General features: G+C 36.0%; 2 protein-coding genes and 2 long non-coding RNA genes across 5 annotated transcripts; 2 read left to right on the top strand and 2 right to left on the bottom strand.

Moving 5' to 3' along the window:
- The first annotated feature begins 138 nt into the window (after positions 1–138).
- On the top strand, positions 139–2226 carry LOC132625147 (uncharacterized). Its single transcript, XR_009576670.1, has 3 exons — positions 139–371; positions 717–788; positions 1550–2226. It is a non-coding gene; the product is annotated as an uncharacterized LOC132625147 (long non-coding RNA).
- LOC132625097 (receptor-like protein 9DC1) lies at positions 2020–9858 on the bottom strand. 2 transcript variants are annotated; one of them, XM_060339888.1, is made up of 8 exons: positions 7618–9858; positions 6076–6204; positions 5123–5376; positions 4900–5016; positions 3579–4026; positions 3095–3360; positions 2441–2512; positions 2020–2350 (listed from the first exon to the last, which is right to left on the bottom strand). In XM_060339888.1, exon 1 carries the CDS (start codon positions 9702–9704, stop codon positions 7632–7634), a length of 2073 nt encoding a protein of 690 aa, XP_060195871.1. In that variant the 5' UTR covers positions 9705–9858; the 3' UTR covers positions 2020–2350; positions 2441–2512; positions 3095–3360; positions 3579–4026; positions 4900–5016; positions 5123–5376; positions 6076–6204; positions 7618–7631. The 2 variants fall into 2 exon arrangements, with proteins under 2 accessions (XP_060195871.1, XP_060195862.1); XM_060339879.1 differs by having other exon boundaries at positions 6076–6215; positions 7618–9855.
- Positions 2465–4075, bottom strand: LOC132624216 (large ribosomal subunit protein eL27-like). The gene is made up of 3 exons (XM_060339031.1): positions 3992–4075; positions 3579–3800; positions 2465–2512 (listed from the first exon to the last, which is right to left on the bottom strand). The coding sequence occupies exons 1-3, from the start codon at positions 4073–4075 to the stop codon at positions 2465–2467; spliced, it is 354 nt and encodes a 117-aa protein (XP_060195014.1).
- Position 9859: 1 nt separating the features above from the next.
- LOC132625151 (uncharacterized) lies at positions 9860–21492 on the top strand. The gene is made up of 2 exons (XR_009576686.1): positions 9860–10102; positions 21178–21492. It is a non-coding gene; the product is annotated as an uncharacterized LOC132625151 (long non-coding RNA).
- Positions 21493–22775: the final 1283 nt, after the last annotated feature.

Raw genomic sequence — 22775 nt, 5'->3', positions numbered from 1 at the left:
GGGAATCCTGCAATTTTCCAATGAAGAATTAAAGTTAAGAGCTTTAAGGTGGAGGAGGTAGCAATCTTATTATATTTTGTTGATCTTGTAATAATCCATATATTGTTTTTAGGCTTAGTTGGTAATTTAAATAAAAGAAGGAAATAAAAAGGGAATTAAGTATTATTGAAAAAGAAAAGGAAAAGAAAGAAATGGGCCAAGCCCAAAAAGGGGAAAAAAACAAAGGAGTTTAAAGTCTGATGGACAAAACGTGAGAAACAAAAAAAACAGAAAACAGAGATAGACGCAAAAAGGGAAACGCAGTGCAAGAAAAGAAAAGAAGGGAAGAAAAAGAGGGGAGAAAATAAGGATTTTCAACCCAAATCATCAAGGTAATGCCTCTGATCTTTTATTTAAGTTTATTACATAATTATAGGTGAATCTTTATGGTGAAAACATGGGGATATTTTGAGGAATTAAGAAAGTTTAGCTCTAGGGTTCTTCAACTAAAATCATTTATTTGAAAGGGCAAACAACATCGGATTTTAGACTTCTATATATCGTTGGAATCCTCTCGTTAAGGCCTTTACGAAAACATAAGCCTTGTCGGGTTTTGAACACATTGACCAGAGGGCGTTTTCGTCCTTTAAAATTTGACTTTAACCGTTTAAGCCTCTAAAAATATAGAAGTGGTTTACCCTAAGGGTTTTGACCATTCTAAATCCGTTTTTGTGTAGTTTGAGACAATCCGGAGACTCGAGAACGCAGTTTTGATTTATTGAGAAGTGTGCCTGAATTGTGAATTTGAGGTAAGTGAGACTTTAAGCTTTGGGTACTTGCTTTTCAAAACTCGTTTTAAAAATATGTTTTGTCTGCCTGGTCCATGTGTTGGGGCGAGCGTGTGGTTGGCAGAATCGGTGGTCCTTAAGGCCAACCACATATACTTTATTTTCAAATAATCTAAAACTCTCTTTATAAATTATTTTGTGATGTGATATAGCTGTGAGCCATGATATTGGGGCATTGTGTATGCTTCCCTTAGCATTGTGTATGCTTCTTGATTATATTGGGGCATTGTGTATGCTTCCCTTAGCATTGTGTATGCTTCTTGATTATATTGGGGCATTGTGTATGCTTCCCTTAGCATTGTGTATGCTTCTTGATTATATTGGGTCATTGTGTATGCTTCTTGATTATATTGGGGCATTGTGTATGCTTCCCTTAGCATTGTGTATGCTTCTTGATTATATTGGGGCATTGTGTATGCTTCCTGACATATTTGGCACATTGTGTATGTTGCCGTGGATTCATAGTGTTGACTAATTCTTTAACTGCCACTTATGACGGTTCGTAGTGTAAATTGTGTTGAGATATATAATATATTTGATAAACATTGATTTGGACCTTGGTTGCTATTATATAATGATATATTCATGTGCATAATATTTTTGTACTTGTTGTTTGTTTGTATTTTCTAACACTTGTTCCAAGGGTATTTGAAGTGGCGGGTCGAGGATCTTACTGGATTATATTTATGTATAACTCACTCCTTACCTGCATGTCCATGCAGATACTGTCGTTGAGAACGAGGCTGGTAATTGAAGATTTCGTGAGTGGATTCTGTTGCTGAGGTGAGCCACCGCATTGTTCGTGAAGGCAGCCATTTCAGCTTATCTAGTTTATTTCTAGTTATTTCTTTTATTTTGGGTTTACATGCCCGACACTCAAACTCATGTAACTCTGTTAGATGCTCCATGGTTTAGCGTGGGATGTGGGCTAGAGATTCTTTTTATCTTAGCGTTGATTGGTTTTCATAAATCGATTATGGATTTGGTTGGCGACTATTTCGCATTTTTATCATTAATAACGTTGTTGGACCCGCACTTATTTTCTTTTAGTGCTTTTGTAAATGATTAAGAGTATGATATATGGTTCGCCTGGCGGGTGGTGTTCGCTGGGTGCCAATCACGTCTAGCGGGTATTTTGGGACGTGACAAATCTGGTAAAGAAAGTGATCCTATTGGATCTTAGAAATCAAGATACAATTCAAACACGAATATTAGAAATAACCAAAAAGACTCAAAGTCTCATCATAATTCCTGCATTTCTTACATTCTGTAGAAAAACAATATTACATATTGAACTAATATAATTTCTGACTTTTCTTGTAAGCATCCAACTCTTTTTTCACAACTTTTTCTTCATTGAATCCTCCCCACTGTTTATGTTTTATGAGCTTTATCTTTCCTTGAATCCTCTCCAGTCTTTCTACTGGGTCTTTTTGTTTTGTAAGATACCTAATTAAAGTTGACCTTAACATACTGGTTCGATTTACTTCAATTTCTTCACCAGCTAAATGTACTTCAATAACCTATAAAATTAGGACATGCATAGAGAATATATGAGCAAATATGTACCAATATTATGAAAAAAAAGAGCTAAAAAAATCTTATAAGTATACCGAGTTAAAGTCGACCTTAACATACTATTTTACTTCAATTTCTTCACGAGCCAAATATTGCACTTCAATAACCTATAACATTAGGACATGTGTAGAAAATGTATAAACAGATATGTATCAATATTTTGGATAAAGAGCTACTAAAGAATCTGAGAAGTATAGACTTCTTGTTAAATCTCAATGAAATGGTTCACCAAGAGTGTAAGACCTATACCATAACCATTTAGCATTAGTGAGGAGGTCCTTAATGATAACATGTCCGAGGAATACTTGTCATAATCTCCCAACATATCCTTTTATTAACATTCAGAGTCTTATTTGGGCACCGAAGCAACCTATTTCCAAATCCCCTAAATTTTTTCTGCTACCGATCATGTTGTCCTCATATTACATGCCGATACTAATATTCACACATAAAGAAGAAATAAAAACGAAGACTACATGAATGACAACACCATGAAGGGGGTTAAAGTAGTTTGGAAAAGAAACAAAAGCTTCATGCCTAAATTTTTATACCTATATCAAACAGTGTGTGTATCCAATTTGATCAAATGCTTGAACTCTTAAGATAATCATACAAAGCCTGATAATGTCTTCAGTCACAAAAAGAAAAGCTACTGCTGCAGTATCATGAGCAGAAAAGAAAAGATTTACCTCCTAATTTACCGCCTCTAGGAGCCTCCATTATAGTTGAAAGTTCAGCAGGCCGAAGCTTCTTTGAGTCATCATGGGTGCCATTTTTATAAATGTCTGACTTGCTCTAGTTAGGCATAATGTCTTTTCTGGTGCAATCTCAATCAGTCATTTTACTCTGTATGGCATGTTATCGCGTATGCTCAAATAAGAATACTATAATAGTTTTTTAAGGCAGTAGTCAGTAGGTAATTGGAATCCAGCTTATTTACTTAAGTCACATACTTCTGCAAAGAAAAGAAAACATTTAGAAGCAAACTCTCTTTTTTTTTTTTGAAACTTGAAAGCAGGTCTAGGAATTATCCATCAATAAAATAGTTCAACAACAAAAACATACTAATAGTATCTTAACAATAAAAACATAATCCGTCAGCTCTTCAATACTACGAACATCACCATTTCATCAAAATCTGATTAAATCTTAACAAAACTAAACCAAAATTACCATCCTTCGCTTAGAACCTAAGCTTAGTGAAGAACCAGCGATTTTTGCCGTTCTTGAACCTCTCCTCAAGCCTAGCCTTAGTCTCCTTACAGCAGTAACCTTCTTATCACATGCCCGAAGAACATCAACATCCACCAAATCCTTCAGATCCACATCCAGTGTGTAACGTGTCGGCATGATGTGAGTGTAATTCACCAGCTTAATGAACGCCTTAACATGTGACTTCAAAAGCGAATATGACGGAACAGAAACTCACTCTTTTTATCCTAAGGGATTAGAAGGATCCAGAGGTCTATGCACTTGTTCCTAAAGTTCCAAAAATACAAAGACATAATTCACATTCATAATTCTTTCCTCCATGGGTGTCAGAAATCAAGCCTCAGGCCAAGAAGTTGAAGCAACATTAAGCAAACCATAGTTCTTGACAATCGGAATTTATCATCTTCTTCTGCAATAACAACTTTTTCCTCATCATTATCCTTTCTGATCATAATCATTTGATACATGTGAATTCAAATTAACATCTTAATCATGGCATGAAAAAGTAATGACAAAACAAAGAAGAACGGCTAGTTACAAATCTAGAATATTACTTAGAAGATACACACACTACAGAGCATATATAATCTTTAATTGTTGTATGGAGTTGCATTTTGACATGTAAAATGAAGTTTAGCAAGTTTCAACGGACTAACACATTTAGCAAGTTTCAACGGACTAACACATTCTTTGAATTTTAAAATATTAATTTTAAAAACCACGAGGAATATTTCAACGGTTCAACATATTGCTCGTCTAAATGGCTTGTCCAGTTGTCTTACTCAGTCTCTAATTCCCGAAGATATTACTCAAGCTCTTATTTTTCAGACAAACCCCTTCTCTATTGTAGTTTAAATTTCAGGCAGAGAGATGCAACCAATAGTTGGAAGACGACTATTTCACGAAAGATCAAGAACAGATAGGTAACTTTTTTTTTTTTTTTTTTTTGTTTGAGAAAGATGGGTAAAAAAATTATAGCTGGAAAAATGAATTGAAGGAAACTCTATTCACACTGCATGGAGCTTGGTAATTGTAAATGCAACTTCACTTGGTTCTTCCATTAGGTTTAAATTCTAAATTAGTCTCTACCTATTGGGTTGAGTTGACGCAGCAACCCATTAAAACCACCGCCCATGGTAACTCTGTCACAATTTTCCTTGTAAACATACACACCTCAGGCTTTAAATACGTTTTATTATCAGACTTTCACAATAATGAAATTCCCTAGGAGCATAAAGTAAAAGGATAAATTCTATTCTGGATGATAGGCATAAAATTGAACCTGCCTCCTATATGTATCCAAGTTCATATCCGCAATTCTTGGCGTAAATAGGCAGAGTAATTTCCTCCATTCTTCTTTAGTATAAATCCTGTATAGATCTGCATATTCGTCACAATACTGCCAAAGAAAATTAATTAGTAATACACAACATTTAGTAGGTGTCCTGGCCAGTGGCTTAAATGCTCAAGTCATTTTTGACAATTGGTTTCTGATGAAAATTTACCTTGTCTTTTCATTCTATAGCACCAATAGAGAAGAACGACACTGTTCACTCCTCCCTCAATCCACCGCCCTTGGTTTCTCACTCTAACTATCAATATAAAACCACAGTTTTCCACCCTGTCAGTTCGCAACACTCACATAAAGCATTTGACCATCTCCGCTTCATTCCTTTTGTACTTCACTGGCGCCGTTTGTGCTTAAATTCCAGTAACTTCAGTCGCCTCTGTTCTCGTCATTGTCGCTGCAAATTATCACCTAAAAAATAAGCTTTCCTTTAACCATTTTGAAATTGTGAAATTCAACACAGATCAGCATCAACGAATAATTGGCAGATCGAGCATGGAAGCAATGAATAGGTGCCACTTATACCAACTTCGTCTAGTTAGTACCTTGAAACACAGATATGATACATAAACTTAAAATCTAGCGTGAATTTTACCTTTATGACTTGAATTTACTGATGAAGAGGTTAATCTTACGATAGTTAAAAATCTCGATCTGATTCTTTTCCCACTGGACTTCTCCTTCAACAATCTCACAACCAATGATTAACATCTTCTTCAATAATCTCACAACCAATGATTAACAACTTGAATACCATATACATTTCACGTGGATTTATCAAGTTCTTCGAATATTTGAGTGTGTGGTAATTTTTCATCAGAAGATGTGACTGCAACGGTTAAGTTTTTTGTTTTTAGAAGCCATGGGTCATGGGTTAGGGATAAAGTTAGTTACATATTTTCTGATCAAACTCATCTAAACATGGTTGACTGCTTGTTAACCTCTACTCCCTTTATGTTTTCCGTGCCGAAATTTCTGTTTACCTCTTCAAATGGTTGTTAATTAGATAAGATAGGCATATTGCATTCAATTAATTTCAAAAAATGTTGTATAGTAGGTGAAAGTCATGATAAGAACAACTCAACAATAACAACTTTTACCTAATTATACCTGTTGTCTGGCATCGTATCTGAGAGTAAGGGGATCCTCTCCGCCAACGACAGATTTAAGATATACAAAACTGGTCCAAAGACGTTCTTCCATAGCTCAGCTTGTCCAAATTTTGGGTCATAGTGAGCACTGACAAATATCTGTAAATGAAATTTTGAGAGACAAATAAGAATCAAAGAAGAAAAAGAAAGGAGTGCCTTGTGAGAAGGTTTAAGTTATATGTATGAAACTACACAGAAATTTTACTGCATTAGTTCATAAGAGTCTTACTTTAACACCAAACTGCTAAGAACCTCGTGCGGTGACCAAATTGAAAATTACTAAAATCACTAATCAATTACTCAAATAAATTCAAGATGATGCCATTATTTTTCTTGTCAAACAATAATACTGGCACTAAACAGCTACTGGGCAACAACTGTTAGAAGAAAAAAAAGTGAGGAAGAAAGGCTAAGTTGCAAAACTTGGAATGTTAAGAGAATCTGATCATTTAATACACATCTCCTAATCCAATCCTTCAAGTTAAAAGATATCCAGCTATATTATATTCATAATCCAGCCAAAATTGAAATAGACAAATAAAAAGGTTACCTTCCTTTCAACCAATTTTGAAGTCTAGAAAATTACAAACTTCTGTAAAAGAAGACAAGCTTTAAAAAAACAAAGATCCATAAATTGGCACTGTCATGAACCACAACATAAATCAGAGCAAAACATTCCTGAAATTGCATTTTAAATTAGAATAGAAGACATAAAATCGTTACAAAGACAGCACCACCAAGTGTGCGGACCACATAGAAGGCAAAACCATCATGAACAGGCAGTAGTAGAGTTCAATTAAAGACCAACATTTTATCCACACAAGAGTGGCTGTTGATCTTTTTAACCGCTGCTAAGCATGCTCTAAATTAGAATAGAAGACATAAATTTGCTTTTTACAAAAACCTTAACTTGTGATGTGTAATCTGAAGCGGCTGAAGATTTTGGGCCATCAGTTAATGGGCCTTTGTTGGGTCATAAACAATGAAATCAGTTAATAGAGATTTATTAGTCCTAAGTTACTTTCTTGATTGCCTTAAGATTTTGGGTTAAATGCTCATATCTAGAAGTAATATGCTTGAACCAAAGCAATCTTTATTGCATCGAGTTAACACCATAAGGATATTTAAGCCAATTAATCCCATCTTCAAGGACAAACTTAATAGGTAAGTGTTTGCCTTGCTATTGAAATTAATTAATGTAATTAAGAAAAAGATAAGATAACTTCATAAATTCATTAACTGAACTTTACAGTCGAATCCAATTAGCTAACTAATAGGCCGCATATGTAACAAACTTATTCATAGGGTAACAAATACTTCATGAAACATCACAAACTAGGAAAGTAATAGCTTTTATTTGCATCACCAACAACATATTAGACTTGAATCTTGCAATTTTCAAAGATGAAGAAATAAAGTTTAGAGCTTTAAGGATGAAGGAGATAGCAAATACATCAATATATAAAAATAATCACCTGAAAGATAAAGATCAAGTTAATACCTAGATGTTACACACTAATATCTTTTCTTGTGTTTTTCCATTCTAGCAATACTTTTGTGTTCCAATTCTTCAACCATCCTCGAAAACCATGCTGGACTTTGGGTTGCCAGCATTATGTATATTACAGAGAGTACAACAATTAGACCACATCCATAACCCATGAGAAACGCCTGCCAACTGATTATTCCTGAATCTCCTTCCTCTCCTTGATCCACTGAAGTTGTCGCTTGTGGTACCCCATCATCAACGCCACAATCTTTTGAGAGCGGAAATCCACGTAAACCATCATTTCCTTGGTATGAACTGTTCTCAAATGTAGCAAATTGGTTTCCTTTAGGGATGCATCCAACAAGATGATTGTGAGAGAGATTTAACACTGCAAGTGATGTGAGAGACGCAAGCTGTTGGGGAATTTCTCCTCCAATTTTGTTGAATGAGAGATCCAACGATTCAAGTACAGATAAATGTTGCAGTGATGTTGGTATAACACCTTCCAAGCCATTATGAGATAAGTTCAACGTACGAAGCCCACTGAGATCTCCAATAATGCTTGGAATATGACCTTCAAATCTATTCTTTGAGAGATCGATAACTATGTTTGAGGTCAAAACTCGAACAAATTCACGATACGATCCCTTTGTTGTAATCATCAAAGAACAATCATAGTAACGATTTCTATCTCCTACATATCTTGGGGTTCCGTTTTTCTCATTAATTAATTTCATAGCTTCAAAATTCTCAAAAAGGTTCACGGGTAAATTCCCATGAAATCCATTGGAAAAGAGATCTATGATTCGAAGTTGAGCAAATAATTTTTCATTCCTTGAAGCTTGAATGGTGCCATGCAACTTATTTGATCTCAACCTCAGAATCTGCAAATAAGGTAGGGCTCCCAACCAATTTGGAAATGTGTCATTTAACTCATTGTTCCCTAAATCAAGAACTTCCAAAGATTTGCAATTGATCAAAGATGGTGGGACTTTTCCCTGTAACTTATTCGCCTCCAATTTAATGATGTTGAGTTGGTTTCCAATTCTAAAAGTTGTATTAATTGTCCCACTTAGACTATTGTTGCTTAAATCCAAAACCGAAAGCTCACTCATCTCACCCAAGCATTGGGGGATTGATCCCTCCAAATTATTACTTCCCAGATCTAGAATTTCTATGCTGGTGAGATTCCATATAGGTTTAGGAAAGGGCCCTGAGAGATTTGAAGACCTCATGACCAACATTTTTAGTGAAGTTAGATAGCTAAATGATTCAGGTATCCTACCGGTAAAATTCACGCCGCTAAGAATTAAACATATGAGAGATGCACTGCTATTCCATTTGGTTGTGGGAAACCTAACAGTGAGCTGGGGATTGTATGATAAATAAAGAGATTCCAAGTTGGAAAGGTGGAAAACTCGTTCGGGCAATATACCAAATAACTGTGTGTTTGGAAGCCATAGAGTTGTTAAAAAAGTAGAGAAATTTAGAGGAATGGTGGAAGAGATGTTCACATGCCTAAGGTCAAGCTCTCTTAATTGGGTCAAGTTCTTAAGAAGCAGTTCAAAATTGTGAGGTCCTAATCTAAGATCATAATTAGAATAGAGACGAAGAACCCGCAATTTTGAAAGATGGGAGATTTCAGAAGGGATTTGACCAGAAAAACCTGAATCCGACAACTGAAGATGTGTCAAACTAGAAAACTCACCAAATTTAGGTGAAATGAGCGACCCAGAAAAATTATTAAAAGACAAATCAAGCTTTTTCAGATTGGCGAGTTGGAAGAGGCTATTGTTAGAATCAAACTTGCCTTGAAGTTGGCTGCAACTGAGGTCAAGCTCAATCACTTGTCCAGTCGTTTCCTCACAATAAACTCCATCCCAGGAGCAACAATCTGTGCTCTTGTTCCATGATAGTGTTGGTGGATCAGAAGGCTGACAATGAGAATTAGCAGAAGCATTTATAGTAAACATGTGCTTGAATTGAAGAAGGGCAAGGGCTTGATCATTGGGGCATAAATGAGGTAAGGATGAAGAGGAAACAAGTTGACAGAGAAAGGCTATATATAGCAGAAACAATGCAAGTTTTTGATAACCCATTTCTGTACTAAAAATTATAAAAATTAAGTTGGTAGAGAAGAAATCAAGAATTTTTTGCTGAGTTCCTCTATTCAATAATACTGACTTATATATAGCACAAAGCAAAGAAAAATTTACTACTGTAGCTTTGGAATACTCAATTCCAAGAAGGTACCCAGTCATTTTCAGTAAAATTTAGACTTATTCCATGAACACTGTTATTTCAGAACCAAACAAAAAAAGGAGACTATTATTTCAAAACCAAACAAATGTCTCAACAACCGACGAGGTAGGAGCTACAAGCATATCTCTAAACAAAGAAAATTGTATGGAGAATTGAAACAAAGAAAAATAAAGAGAAGAGAGAACGTACTGTACATAGCAGTAAATTTTCGGATATGGGTCAAGCTTTGATGAAGGTAACTTTATCTTTTTCATCTAGATTTTACTCACAAATCCCCTTACTACTTGTTGATTAATGGGGTTTTCATCTGCTTTTTTGAGCTGGGTTAAGCTTTTGGTTTGCTGCTTAGGGTTAATTTCCAACTTCTTACAGGCGTTTAACTTTCTTTTCATTTAATTAATTGCACGGTTTGCCCTTCAAATGAGCTGGAGTTTGATTTTTGTCCTTCAAATGGATTGATTTTTAATTTTTGGGAATAGGTGCAAATATACTCCTCAATTAATAGATATATCCTCGTTAAAAAAGTAATACATATATACCTTTGCCACAATAAAAATAGTGTAAATATATCCTCCGCCACTGATTGATACCGATTATATGTTGTTGTCAGGTCCAAAGGTTTGCTTTTGACAAATGATGAGATGAGAGACCTAATTTTTCCTTTATTTCCTTTTCCACATCTTCTCTCCTCGTATATTTTCACTTTTTAGACAATCAACAGATTTAGAATTTAAAGTTTATGATTCTTACATACTATATAATAATAATTAGGTTTACAATACAATATTTAGTGAATTTTCTTAATATCTATAGAGTCTTGACAAAATTTATTAAGCATTAACATAAATCCACCCCTGAGCTAATGGAGTTATTAGTTTTGAATGCTAGAAATAGAAGTATTGAATGGAGTTAGGGGTATACATGGACCAGGTTGGTTCAGATATTTTAAACACCAAACTAAATCAATTGCGTTGGGTTTTTAAATTTATACACCAAATCAAACCAATAAAATTCGGGGTTTTCAACCTCAGATTTTCTCGGGTTATTTGGGTTTTTTTCGGGAATAGTCTTGATACAAAACGTATAACTTTTACTTCAAATATTCTTTAGTCCTAGTAAGATACAACTAAGTAATTAAGGTGTTTCATAAGAAAATAACACAAATTGTGAGAAGAGTGATAACATTGTATTAAAACACTCATTAAAGATAATAAAATCGGTTAAAATAAATATTGCTAAATAAGCCATAAAGAAAATGACCATAATCTAAAAATACTAAGTCATGCTAAAATAAATACGGCTAATAAAAATTAATTACATGACAAGAAAAAAAAACTTAAATTATGTATTTTCATTCTCTAAACCAATTATGCACAACTAAAGAATAGATATCCAATATTATTGTCATTCTTAGTGGTAAATTGAATTTCTTTTGTTAGTATTAGTATTGAGTTGGTTTTGGGTTGGACTTCATATGAGGTACTAACATCCATAGGATTAAAAATTATTCACATTCAAAATTCTAAGTTCAGGCTTGAATAATATGATAATAGATAAAAAACTATGAAAAAATTAAGAAATATTTATAAATTACATTACAAATAAATATTTTTATGTATAAACATTTTAAAAATTGAATACATATAATGTCGGGTTAGTTTGATTCGGTTTGACTTTTTTTGGCTAAAACCAAATCAAACCAATCACCGTTTGTTTTGTTGTTCAACACCAAACCAAGTCAAACCAAATCACTTGTCGGGTTTTTTTCTCAATTTGACTCGATTTATCGATTTGGTATGGTTTGTCGATTTACTTTGTACACCCCTAAATGGAGTTATCAGTAACGCATTAAGCCTCATTTTAAAGTTGAGATAAGTTGTACCATTAGGATATGTACCGGAAGATGAAAGTTCAAAGCATTGAATAGGCTGCACTAAATGAGAGTTATAACGTGGGAAGTTCAGTTTTTGGAAAGAAATTTTTTTTTATAAAAATAGTTTTATGTCAAGGGGGAAATGGTCATTCAATATTTGAGGGGCATTTTAGTATTTCAACTTTGCACTTTGGATCTTCCCACTTTTGGTATAACATGATGAGGTATATATAACGCAAAGCGAAGAAAATCTACTACTGTTGCTTTGCAGTAGTAACTTCCAGAAAACTCACCGAGTCATTAATTTATGTCAAAATGTAGAGTTGTCAATTTCGTATGCACATTCTCTTGTGAGCACTAATAAAGCAATTGAATGAAGACATAATAAGCTTCTTTGAATTACATACATATGAGTGTTATCAACAAATCGCGTGAAAAACGAAATTTCTCAACTGGTCCAAGAGGAATTATTGCCTAAGTTTTGTTAAGTTGGAAGATTATAAGTTCACAAAGATGGTTTGTCCATATTAAGTAATTCACATTCTTTCTCTTCACAAGAGGACAACTACTTGCATTCAACATGTCTGTATCAAGTTGCTAATAAAGGACAACACATCAAGTTGGTCAACGAATTTTTAGAGCAGTAAATAGTAATACCACTTATTCAAGGAAACATGGATTGATTTCCCACCGCCTGCCCGCGAAATAAACGTGAGGCACGATCCAAGTCATTTTTTGGGGAAAAAATATTTTTTACATCTAATTATTTTTTTTATTTTATCTTACCTTGAAATGGGGATAATATCTCAAATGGTTATTCAATTATGACTAGTTCACTTGGAAAGACACTCAACTTTGTTTTCTAATGAGAAAGTCACTCATCTATTAGTATTTCACATACACTGACATCCAACCTATTTAAGTGATTTTTTTTATGGATAAGGCACTATTACCCCCTAAACTTTGGCAGCAATTGCTACGACACAAATGTAACACCCCATATCTTGGAACTAAGTTTAGACTCATATCATTAGAGTTTTAGTGGAAAAACTGAAGATTTAAACGTTTTGCGAAAATGGTTGATAGGCCTACTTCGGGCAGTGATAAATCCTTGATTAGTTGGGAATTTGGGAAAGTACCCTTAATGAAAGTTGTAGTATGTAGAAATACCTTTCTAACGATATAAGGACCAAGCCAATCAGATATCGGAGCAAGGAGATATGATCGTCTCAATATGGCTAATAGTAAGGCACTTAAAATTCGATAGAATCGGCTAAATTTTCGATACGTCTGTCTTCCAGTCATATTTGGTGAAAATACGTTGGGAATTTGAGGAAACTTAAAACATGAAAGTTGTATCCCTTTGAAATAGATTTCCAACGGTATATTGTGGAGCCCAAACAGAGCTCTGTACAAGAATTTATGTCCATTTTACCGAACACTGTGCAGAACCGACACCCGTAGCTCTTTCAGGCGCGTGGGGGAGCGTGCGATGGCCCCGCATCGCGGGCCGATCGCGCAAGTCTGAGTATTTAGCTGCAGAACATTGCGCAATGGTCCCGCATCGCGGACCAATCGCGAATCGGGTCAGATTCGGGTCAAAAAGTCGGGTTACGCGTTTTTAGTTATATCTAAGGTTTGGGGTTTATTTCCCCAGCACCCCATTCACGAAAAATTACCCTAAAGTCAATAAGAACAAGTCCCAAGCCTCAAGAACCATACAAGGTAAGTGTTATCATGATTCTAGGTTGAATTCAAGTCCCTAATCTATTTCTAACTTGAGTAAACCCTTCTAATCAATAGATTTGTGAGTGGAACATTATTGTTGGGCGTGGAAACCCTAGAACTTGAATTCAAGAGGATTGAACGTCAAAAAGGTAATGTTTCTACACTCTAATCATTCATAATAGTGAATTGATGAGTTCTTGGGAGAATAGTAAATGGGTTTAGTAAAGAGAATTACACGAACTATAGTAGGGTTTTGAATTGTTGACTTGAGATTGTTATAATGATATAGGTGATGGAGAATGATGTTAATTACATCTAATTGAGATTGTAGAATCACCTAGAAATAATAGACTGAGAATTGGGTGAAGAAACACCATTAATGGAGATTGTGGAGCTTTATGCCCACTAAGTGTTTGATAAAATGCTTAGATGACCAAAGTATGAATATTATTGCTAATATAGAATCCCTTTGGCTTGTATTGATATAGATCAAAGTTGAAAGGGGTGACGAACATTGTATTACGCTCAAAGGCTGGAATTAAGGTATGTGAGGCTAACTATCTACGTTAGGGAATGTTCATGATTCTCCCTACGCCTCATTCTTCATACTTGTCAGTAATTTGACTCAAAGTAGAGTTTAGCCCTAGTTTTATGATATGTTGTAGAACTGTTATCTTCTAGGTTTGCAGTTACAGAATTCGTTCATGGTTATCAATTTGAATATCATGAACTCAGCACGTAATCTTTATAGACTTATGTATTGTTACCACATGAGTCTCAGTCTAGAAATTCAGTATGCTTAGAAACAGTCAGTGTTTTCAATTCAGTCCAGCATGTCTATTTCAGTTCAGCGTTGTTCATTGTTGTTATGGTCTCAGTCCTTATTAATTAACCATAATTATACATATGTGATTTTGCCCGAGGGCACAGCACAGTCTTGGGTATACGTATACATGGTCGAGGCCATTGACTGACGCACTACTAGGCCGAGGCCATAGCGTGCATTTATTATTGGGCCGAGGCCCCACATATACAAACACAGATAATACAGATGATTCAGATACAGTGCAGGGAGTATTCATATCTCTACTTCCTTGCTATTACAGTTACAGTTATCAGTTTCAGTTTCAGTATTTTATTGCTTCAGTTGCTTTACATACCAGTACAATTCAAATGTGCTGATGTCCCTTTTTATTGCTTGGGGGCCTGCATCTCGCGATGCAGGCAACGATATACAGGTTGACGACTCAGCTATTTAGGAGTGCACGTATCAGCTACTGGTGAGCCCCAAATTCCTTCGGGGCGTTGTCAGCTATCTGGTTAATTCAGTTTATAGACAGTTTTATTATTCAGTACTCTTAGAGGCTTCATAGACACAGTTTAGACAGTCAGATATTTGTTATGTTAGCCTTGTAGACAGTTATACTCAGTCGTTCAGTTGTTTTGGTTTAGCCATGTTGGCTACTTTCAGATATATTTCAGATTGTCTAAGTATTTCCGCATTATGATTTCAGTCAGACCTTTAGTATATCAGCATGTGTTTAATTGTTTCCACATTGAGTTATGTTTTGATATCACATGTTGATTCAGTCAGCCAGTTGGTTCGCTCGGTCACATGCAGTCAGGCACCGGGTGTCGTGTTACGTCCAGGCCCAGGTTTGGGGCGTGACAAAGCTTGGTATCAGAGCCCTAGGTTCAAGTGTCTTAGGGAGTCTATGAAGCCGTGTCCAGTGGGGTCTCTTTTATATGTGTGAGGGCCTCACACATATAAACAGTTGACCACCAAGACATTCAGGATTGTCTCATTTCTTTCTATTCTAGATCGTGCCATGTCTTAGAGTAATAAGTAACCTTCTCTTCCAATCAAATTACGTACGTTTCGAATGCGCAGGCGACGAGCAGATAATTCAAGGTCCAAGTAAGGATGTTTACCCATAGGGGGTACAATTGTGCAGTACTTACTGGTAACGAATGAGACTTCAAGTGCTATTGAAAGTAGAATATAATATAAGTTTCCCGAGAAGGGGTGTAGTAGAATGAATGGTAGGTTGAATGATAATGATGTTCTTGAGAAAGGAGAATGGGATACAACAGGGAGAGGATATCAGAGAAATTAGAAAAGGAGCTAAGTCTACAGGAAACGTAAATCATGAAGGATCTCAAGGAGGCGGTGGCAGACAGTTTTCTACCGGAGGCCATCAGGACCCACTCCATCTGCAGCTAGTGCACTAGTCTTGAGGTCTAGATATGATCAAAAAGGTCAGTTCAGCTAGAAATAGATTTTAAGAGCACCAGCCTCTCAGTGACATACCCGTGTGAGCCACAGAAGTTTTCAGAATCTCATGTGTAACAAGTGTTATATGAGACACCAAAGGGGTGTACCGTTTGTGCCTTGATATGTGTTTCGGTGGCCCCTCTTAATTCTCAAGCCCAGTCAGGTTGTAATACAGCTAAGCCTGGTATTTTAGTTCTCAGTGAAGACTGCTTGGATGTTTCAACAGGTAGTCAGAACAAACAGGCATCCCCAGTTATCACCACAGATGAGATTTTCGTACGAACTATGCTTGTTAATAAAAGAGGTATGTATGAAATAAGAACCATGAGCAGATGATATTAAATTTTCGGGAATGATTTTAGTTTGTTTAAGTTAGTCAGATCAGAGTTAGAGAGTACGATGGTTGTAAGTTACTATAAGAAGTAATTATTATTATGAGATAAGAAGATGTGATAGTTCTCGATTAAGCTATATGAGTAAGTGTTTGTCCTGATGTGTATAGTCTGATACGATTTTGAAGTGTATAGAAAGTTTGGGTTTAGTTGTTCCAATCTTTCGTATAAGATAGATGACAGTTTGTTAAGTGTGATCCATAGTTCAGAAAAGATAGTATATAACCATAGAATAGCGTCAGATGATGAGGGAGAGTTAGAAATAACTTAGGTTATTCAGAGCAAAATAAGAAAATATGAAGCTAGCAGGTGATTAACAGAAAAATAGTAAGTAAGTTTTGAGTAGATACAATGCATTAGCAGTTTCAGCAGAACTAGTAGAAGTATGATTTGATTTCCTTAGTTAGATGAACATCTTAAGTGGGTGACAGTTCGGATACATCCGAATGTGTGTTAGAAACCAAGGGCTTAAGTTAAGTTCGGAGTAGAGTGATTAGTGGAAGAAGAGATCAGCTAAGCCGTAAGAGAGCAAACTACAGAAGAATAGCCTTTAAGAGTTGTCAAAGGGGGTTGTCCTAAGATTTACAGTGTGAGTAGAGTTAAGTCGTTAAGATGGAGTATGCCAGTTATGAATACAGTAGCAACCCGTTCATGTAAGTAAATTTAGTTTTTCCCCATGAGAAATTGCTCAGATGTGAGTAAAAAAAAAAGTCATCAGTGTTGTAGAGTACAAAGGAATTACAGAAGATAAGGAATGTTAATTGGATCCCATCAAAAGAGAAGAATTGGTAAGTATAGGATGTTAGCGTTGATCTAAGGGGGAGATGCATAAATCGCCAGTAAGTCTAGTGAGATAATTGAAGACCCGAAGGGTTAGTATGAGATATGAAGAACCTTAGTTCAGTTAGGTTGGCATAATGAGATAGTCTCCATAAGGAATATGCCTCAACTTAGAGGAAACCCGAAATGAGTAGAATGATCATCGAATGAATCGTGTCAAGTTCAATTACTATCGATTAGGCGATTACGGAAAAGTTATAAGATCATGCCAGTTATGTGTCACAAGGGTAGTGCCATTACATGAGACTCTAATCTTTAGGGTGCTAGTCATAGACTTAGCGCACAACAATACTATGAGTATTTTAGGAAGTATCTCAGAAAAAAAAAAAACAAGTATAGGAAGTACAGCTCATGATTTAGGCAGACAAGAGAACTGAGGTGAAAGAAGTTCACCGCCTATCCAAGCTAGGAATTCGACTTTCGGACTCCGAAGTGGTGGAGTTGTTGCCCAGAACATGGCTTATTCCTCCTTAGTCATCGAAGTTAGAGAGAAGCAGTTTGGTGATTCCTACTTACTGCAGATGAAAGAGGGGATTCACGAACAGAAAGCCTTAGCTTTTGAATAAGGGGGAGGTAATGGTACCATGAGATACCGAGGCAAATTATACATTCCAGATGTAGATGGGCTCAGAGAGCGGATTGTGTCATAGGATCACAATTCCAGAATGTGGCAGGGTTTGTAGCTAAGTGGCCCAATTTTTTTTTGCAAGTGAAAGCCGAACACTAGAGGCCCTGCGACTTGTCTCAGAATATAAATATTCCTGTTTTGAGAATGGGAGATGATAATTATGGACTTTATAGCAGGTCTACCTCATTCAGTTAGAAGGAACAACCCGATTTGGGTGATTATGGACAGACTTACGAAGTCAGCGCACTTCTTGCCAGTTAAGACCACAGATTGAACAGAAGATTATGCCAAGTCATATATTAATGAAATTGCCAGATTGTATGGGACCTTAGCGTCCATCATTTTAGATTTTGGTGCCCAGTTAACAGCAAACTTCTAGAGATCATTTCAGAAAGGATTGGGTGCGAGGGTTAACCTCAGCACAACTTTTCAATCGCAGACCGATGATCAGACAGATACGCTATTCAGATATCATGTTATAATATTCATGTCAGCTTAGAACTCAGACGCCAGTCCAGTACTCATGTATTCATGCCAGTCCAGTATTCAGTTAGTGTGCTAGTTCCATATTCAGTCAATCCGGTATTCAGTCAGCTTAGTATTAAGTTAGTTCAGTAGACATTCAGTTCAGTATCTGAGCAATTCAGTTATCATGTATTCATTCAGTTCAGTAACCATGTGTCCTTGATTTCAATGGTAATTGGGGTGACCACCTGCCTCTTATTGAGTTTACTTACAAAAATAATTACCATGCTAGTATTGGGATGACACCGTTTGAAACCCTTTTGAGCGAAGGTGCAGATCACCGATTAGTTAGCTTAAAATTGGGGAAGCAGAGTTGTTAGGACCAGATTTGGTCTATCAAGCTATAGAGAAGGTCAAGTTGATTTAGAAGCGTTTGTAAACGGCTCAGAATTGCCAGAAGTTTTACACAAATGTGAGACAGAGAGATTTAGAGTTTGAAGTTAATGACTGGGTATTTCTTAAGCTCTCACCTAGGAAGAGTGGCATGAGATTTGGTAAGAATGGGAAGCATAGTCCCGCCATATTGGACCATACAGAATCCAATGAAAGGTTGGTCAATTGGCTTATGAGCTTGAGTTTCCACATGACTTGATTATTATGCATCTAGTGTTTCAAGTGTCCATGTTGAGAAAGTGTGTGGGAGACCCGTCATTGACTGTCCCGATTGATAGCATAACAGTCAATGATAATTTGACTTATGAAGGAGTCCCAGTGAAAATCCTTAATCACCATGTTTGCAAGTTGAGGATTGAGAGGTAGCCTCAGTGAAGGTTTTGTGGCGAAGTCAGAAATTTGAAGAGGCTACATGGGAAACAGAAGAAGACATGAAGTCCAGCTATCCCTATCTCTTTGAAGAATCAGCAGAAACCGGTGAAGGTATTATACCTTCCCCTCTCAGATATTTCCTTCTACAGTTTCTACATTATCAGTATTCAGCATGTTAGACAGTCAGCTTAGTAGTTGTTCAGTTCAATAAATAATTCAGTTCAGACCCTTTTCAGTTCAGTTTTCATGTGCTCATGTCAGTTAGTGTGCACATGTCTCGACAGTCACTCTTTATCAGAATCCATCATTCGAGGACGAATGATCCCAAGGGGGAGATAATGTAACACCCCATATCTTGGAACTAAGTTTAGACTCGTATCATTAGAGTTTTAGTGGAAAAACTGAAGATTTAAACGTTTTGCGAAAATGGTTGATAGGCCTACTTCGGGCAGTGATAACTTCTTGATTTGGGAATTTGGGAAAGTACCCTTAATGAAAGTTGTAGTATGTAGAAATACCTTTCTAACGATATAAGGACCAAGCCAATCAGATATCGGAGCAAGGAGATATGATCGTCTCAATATGGCTAATAGTAAGGCACTTAAAATTCGATAGAATCGGCTAAATTTTCAATACGTCTGTCTTCCAGTCAAATTTGGTGAAACTACGTTGGGAATTTGAGGAAACTTAAAACATGAAAGTTGTATCCCTTTGAAATAGATTTCCAACGGTATATTGTGGAGCCCAAACAGAGCTCTGTACAAGAAGTTATGTCCATTTTACCGAACACTGTGCAGAACCGACACCCGTAGCTCTTTCAGGCGCGTGGGGGAGCGTGCGATGGCCCCGCATCGCGGGCCGATCGCGCAAGTCTGAGTATTTAGCTGCAGAACATTGCGCGATGGTCCCGCATCACGGACCAATCGCGAATCGGGTCAGATTCGGGTCAAAAAGTCGGGTTACGCGTTTTTAGTTATATCTAAGGTTTGGGGTTTATTTCCCCAGCACCCCATTCACGAAAAATTACCCTAAAGTCAATAAGAACAAGTCCCAAGCCTCAAGAACCATACAAGGTAAGTGTTATCATGATTCTAGGTTGAATTCAAGTCCCTAATCTCTTTCTAACTTGAGTAAACCCTTCTAATCAATAGATTTGTGAGTGGAACATTATTGTTGGGCGTGGAAACCCTAGAACTTGAATTCAAGAGGATTGAACGTCAAAAAGGTAATGTTTCTACACTCTAATCATTCATAATAGTGAATTGATGAGTTCTTGGGAGAATAGTAAATGGGTTTAGTAAAGAGAATTACACGAACTATAGTAGGGTTTTGAATTGTTGACTTGAGATTGTTATAATGATATAGGTGATGGAGAATGATGTTAATTACATCTAATTGAGATTGTAGAATCACCTAGAAGTAATAGACTGGGAATTGGGTGAAGAAACACCATTAATGGAGATTGTGGAGCTTTATGCCCACTAAGTGTTTGATAAAATGCTTAGATGACCAAAGCATGAATATTATTGCTAATATAGAATCCCTTTGGCTTGTATTGATATAGATCAAAGTTGAAAGGGGTGACGAACATTGTATTACGCTCAAAGGCTGGAATTAAGGTATGTGAGGCTAACTATCTACGTTAGGGAATGTTCATGATTCTCCCTACGCCTCATTCTTCATACTTGTCAGTAATTTGACTCAAAGTAGAGTTTAGCCCTAGTTTTATGATATGTTGTAGAACTGTTATCTTCTAGGTTTGCAGTTACAGAATTCGTTCATGGTTATCAATTTGAATATCATGAACTCAGCATGTAATCTTTATAGACTTATGTATTGTTACCACATGAGTCTCAGTCTAGAAATTCAGTATGCTTAGAAACAGTCAGTGTTTTCAATTCAGTCCAGCATGTCTATTTCAGTTCAGCGTTGTTCATTGTTGTTATGGTCTCAGTCCTTATTAATTAACCATAATTATACATATGTGATTTTGCCCGAGGGCACAGCACAGTCTTGGGTATACGTATACATGGCCGAGGCTATTGACTGACGCACTACTAGGCCGAGGCCATAGCGTGCATTTATTATTGGGCCGAGGCCCCACATATACAAACACAGATAATACAGATGATTCAGATACAGTGCAGGGAGTATTCATATCTCTACTTCCTTGCTATTACAGTTACAGTTATCAGTTTCAGTTTCAGTTTCAGTATTTTATTGCTTCAGCTGCTTTACATACCAGTACAATTCAAATGTGCTGATGTCCCTTTTTATTGCTTAGGGGCCTGCATCTCGCGATGCAGGCAACGATATACAGGTTGACGACTCAGCTATTTAGGAGTGCACGTATCAGCTACTGGTGAGCCCCAAATTCCTTCGGGACGTTGTCAGCTATCTGGTTAATTCAGTTTATAGACAATTTTATTATTCAGTACTCTTAGAGGCTTCATAGACACAGTTCAGACAGTCAGATATTTGTTATGTTAGCCTTGTAGACAGTTATACTCAGTCGTTCAGTTGTTTTGGTTTAGCCATGTTGGCTACTTTCAGATATATTTCAGATTGTCTAAGTATTTCCGCATTATGATTTCAGTCAGACCTTTAGTATATCAGCATGTGTTTAATTGTTTCCACATTCAGTTATGTTTTGATATCACATGTTGATTCAGTCAGCCAGTTGGTTCGCTCGGTCACATGCAGTCAGGCACCGGGTGCCGTGTTACGTCCAGGCCCAGGTTTGGGGCGTGACAAAGCTTGGTATCAAAGTCCTATTACCCGCCTGAACTTCTTTAAAACGGAATAATTACCACCCTAAAATTAGATATCTATTCTCTTATGGGGAGTGACATATAGTCTTTTTGTCATATGTATATTTATTTGTTTTCTATTTTTTAAATTCTTTTTGCTTACGTGGCAAGTTTTTAAAAAAATTGAAAACTGAATTTTCTTTTAAAAAAAATTGAAAAATTGGAAAAAGTGTTTTTTTTTTGTCAAATGTGAAAAAACTGAATTTTTATAACAATTTGGAAAAACTAGTTATTTTTTTAAAATGTGGAAACCCCGGTTTTTAAACGAAATTTGAAAGATTAGATTTTTTTTTTCATGCATAAAAAAATAATCAGTTTTCTACATTTAAAAAAAATCAGTTTAGAAAAAAGTTTAAGCTTTAATGATAATTAATTAGGTGTAAATAAATGTGAAGTACCCAATTAAAAATGACACCTGTAAGATTTTATGCTTCCACCTCTCTTTGCCGCGTCAGCGTTTAGGGTGGTAATTATTTTGTTTCAAAAAAGTTCAAAAGGTATACCCCTAAAAAGATTAGGTGTGTCGTAGTAACTTTAGCCAAGGTCGCGGCGGAGGGAGGAGGGGAGGTTACAATATCTTATCCCAATTTCTTATTTAAACTTTATTGACATGAAATTTTTATTTAAAGCCAAAATTGTAAGAAATAAAAAAGTACCCATTTAACTATTTTATTGACCTTCTCCATTCGACCCGTCCCACTAAAATATATTGACCAAGACCTTATAACGGTTTAAAAAAGGTCAAATTTACTTATACACAAGAACATAATGTAAAACTTTTTTTTTCATGAGAACGTAATGTAAATTATGAAAATTATGTTATTCTAACTTCTTTTTCTTTTTAAGAAAAAGATAATACCACTTTAAAAAAAACATTTTTTCATGAGCTTTATGGAAAAAAAAAAGAGCAATATCAAAATCCACGCTCTTTAAACGGTAATCTTCATCATCAACTATCCTCTCAGTGATATTATAGTGTTCAATTGACTCCGCTTGAATAAAATTTCGTGCTTGTCACCGAAAGGGAAGGGGGGATGCAATTACAAAAAAAATACTAAATAAATATATTTTT

The sequence above is a fragment of the Lycium barbarum genome, chromosome 2, assembly GCF_019175385.1.
Source record: "Lycium barbarum isolate Lr01 chromosome 2, ASM1917538v2, whole genome shotgun sequence".
Taxonomy (NCBI): Eukaryota; Viridiplantae; Streptophyta; class Magnoliopsida; order Solanales; family Solanaceae; genus Lycium; species Lycium barbarum.
Note: the sequence above shows the minus strand (reverse complement) of the source record. Positions and strands in the feature narration are given on the sequence as shown.

Bases quoted from the DNA above. Each gene is read 5' to 3' on its own strand.
- LOC132624216 (XM_060339031.1), bottom strand. From the start codon at position 4,075: ATGATTATGATCAGAAAGGATAATGATGAGGAAAAAGTTGTTATTGCA. The intron at 3,801-3,991 runs GTTTGCTTAATG...TCGCTTTTGAAG, and splicing joins TCCGATTGTCAAGAACTATG to TCACATGTTAAGGCGTTCAT. The intron at 2,513-3,578 runs GTAATTTTGGTT...CTAATGTTATAG, and splicing joins TAGGTTCTAAGCGAAGGATG to GTTATTGAAGTGCAATATTT.
- LOC132625097 (XM_060339888.1), bottom strand. From the start codon at position 9,704: ATGGGTTATCAAAAACTTGCATTGTTTCTGCTATATATAGCCTTTCTC.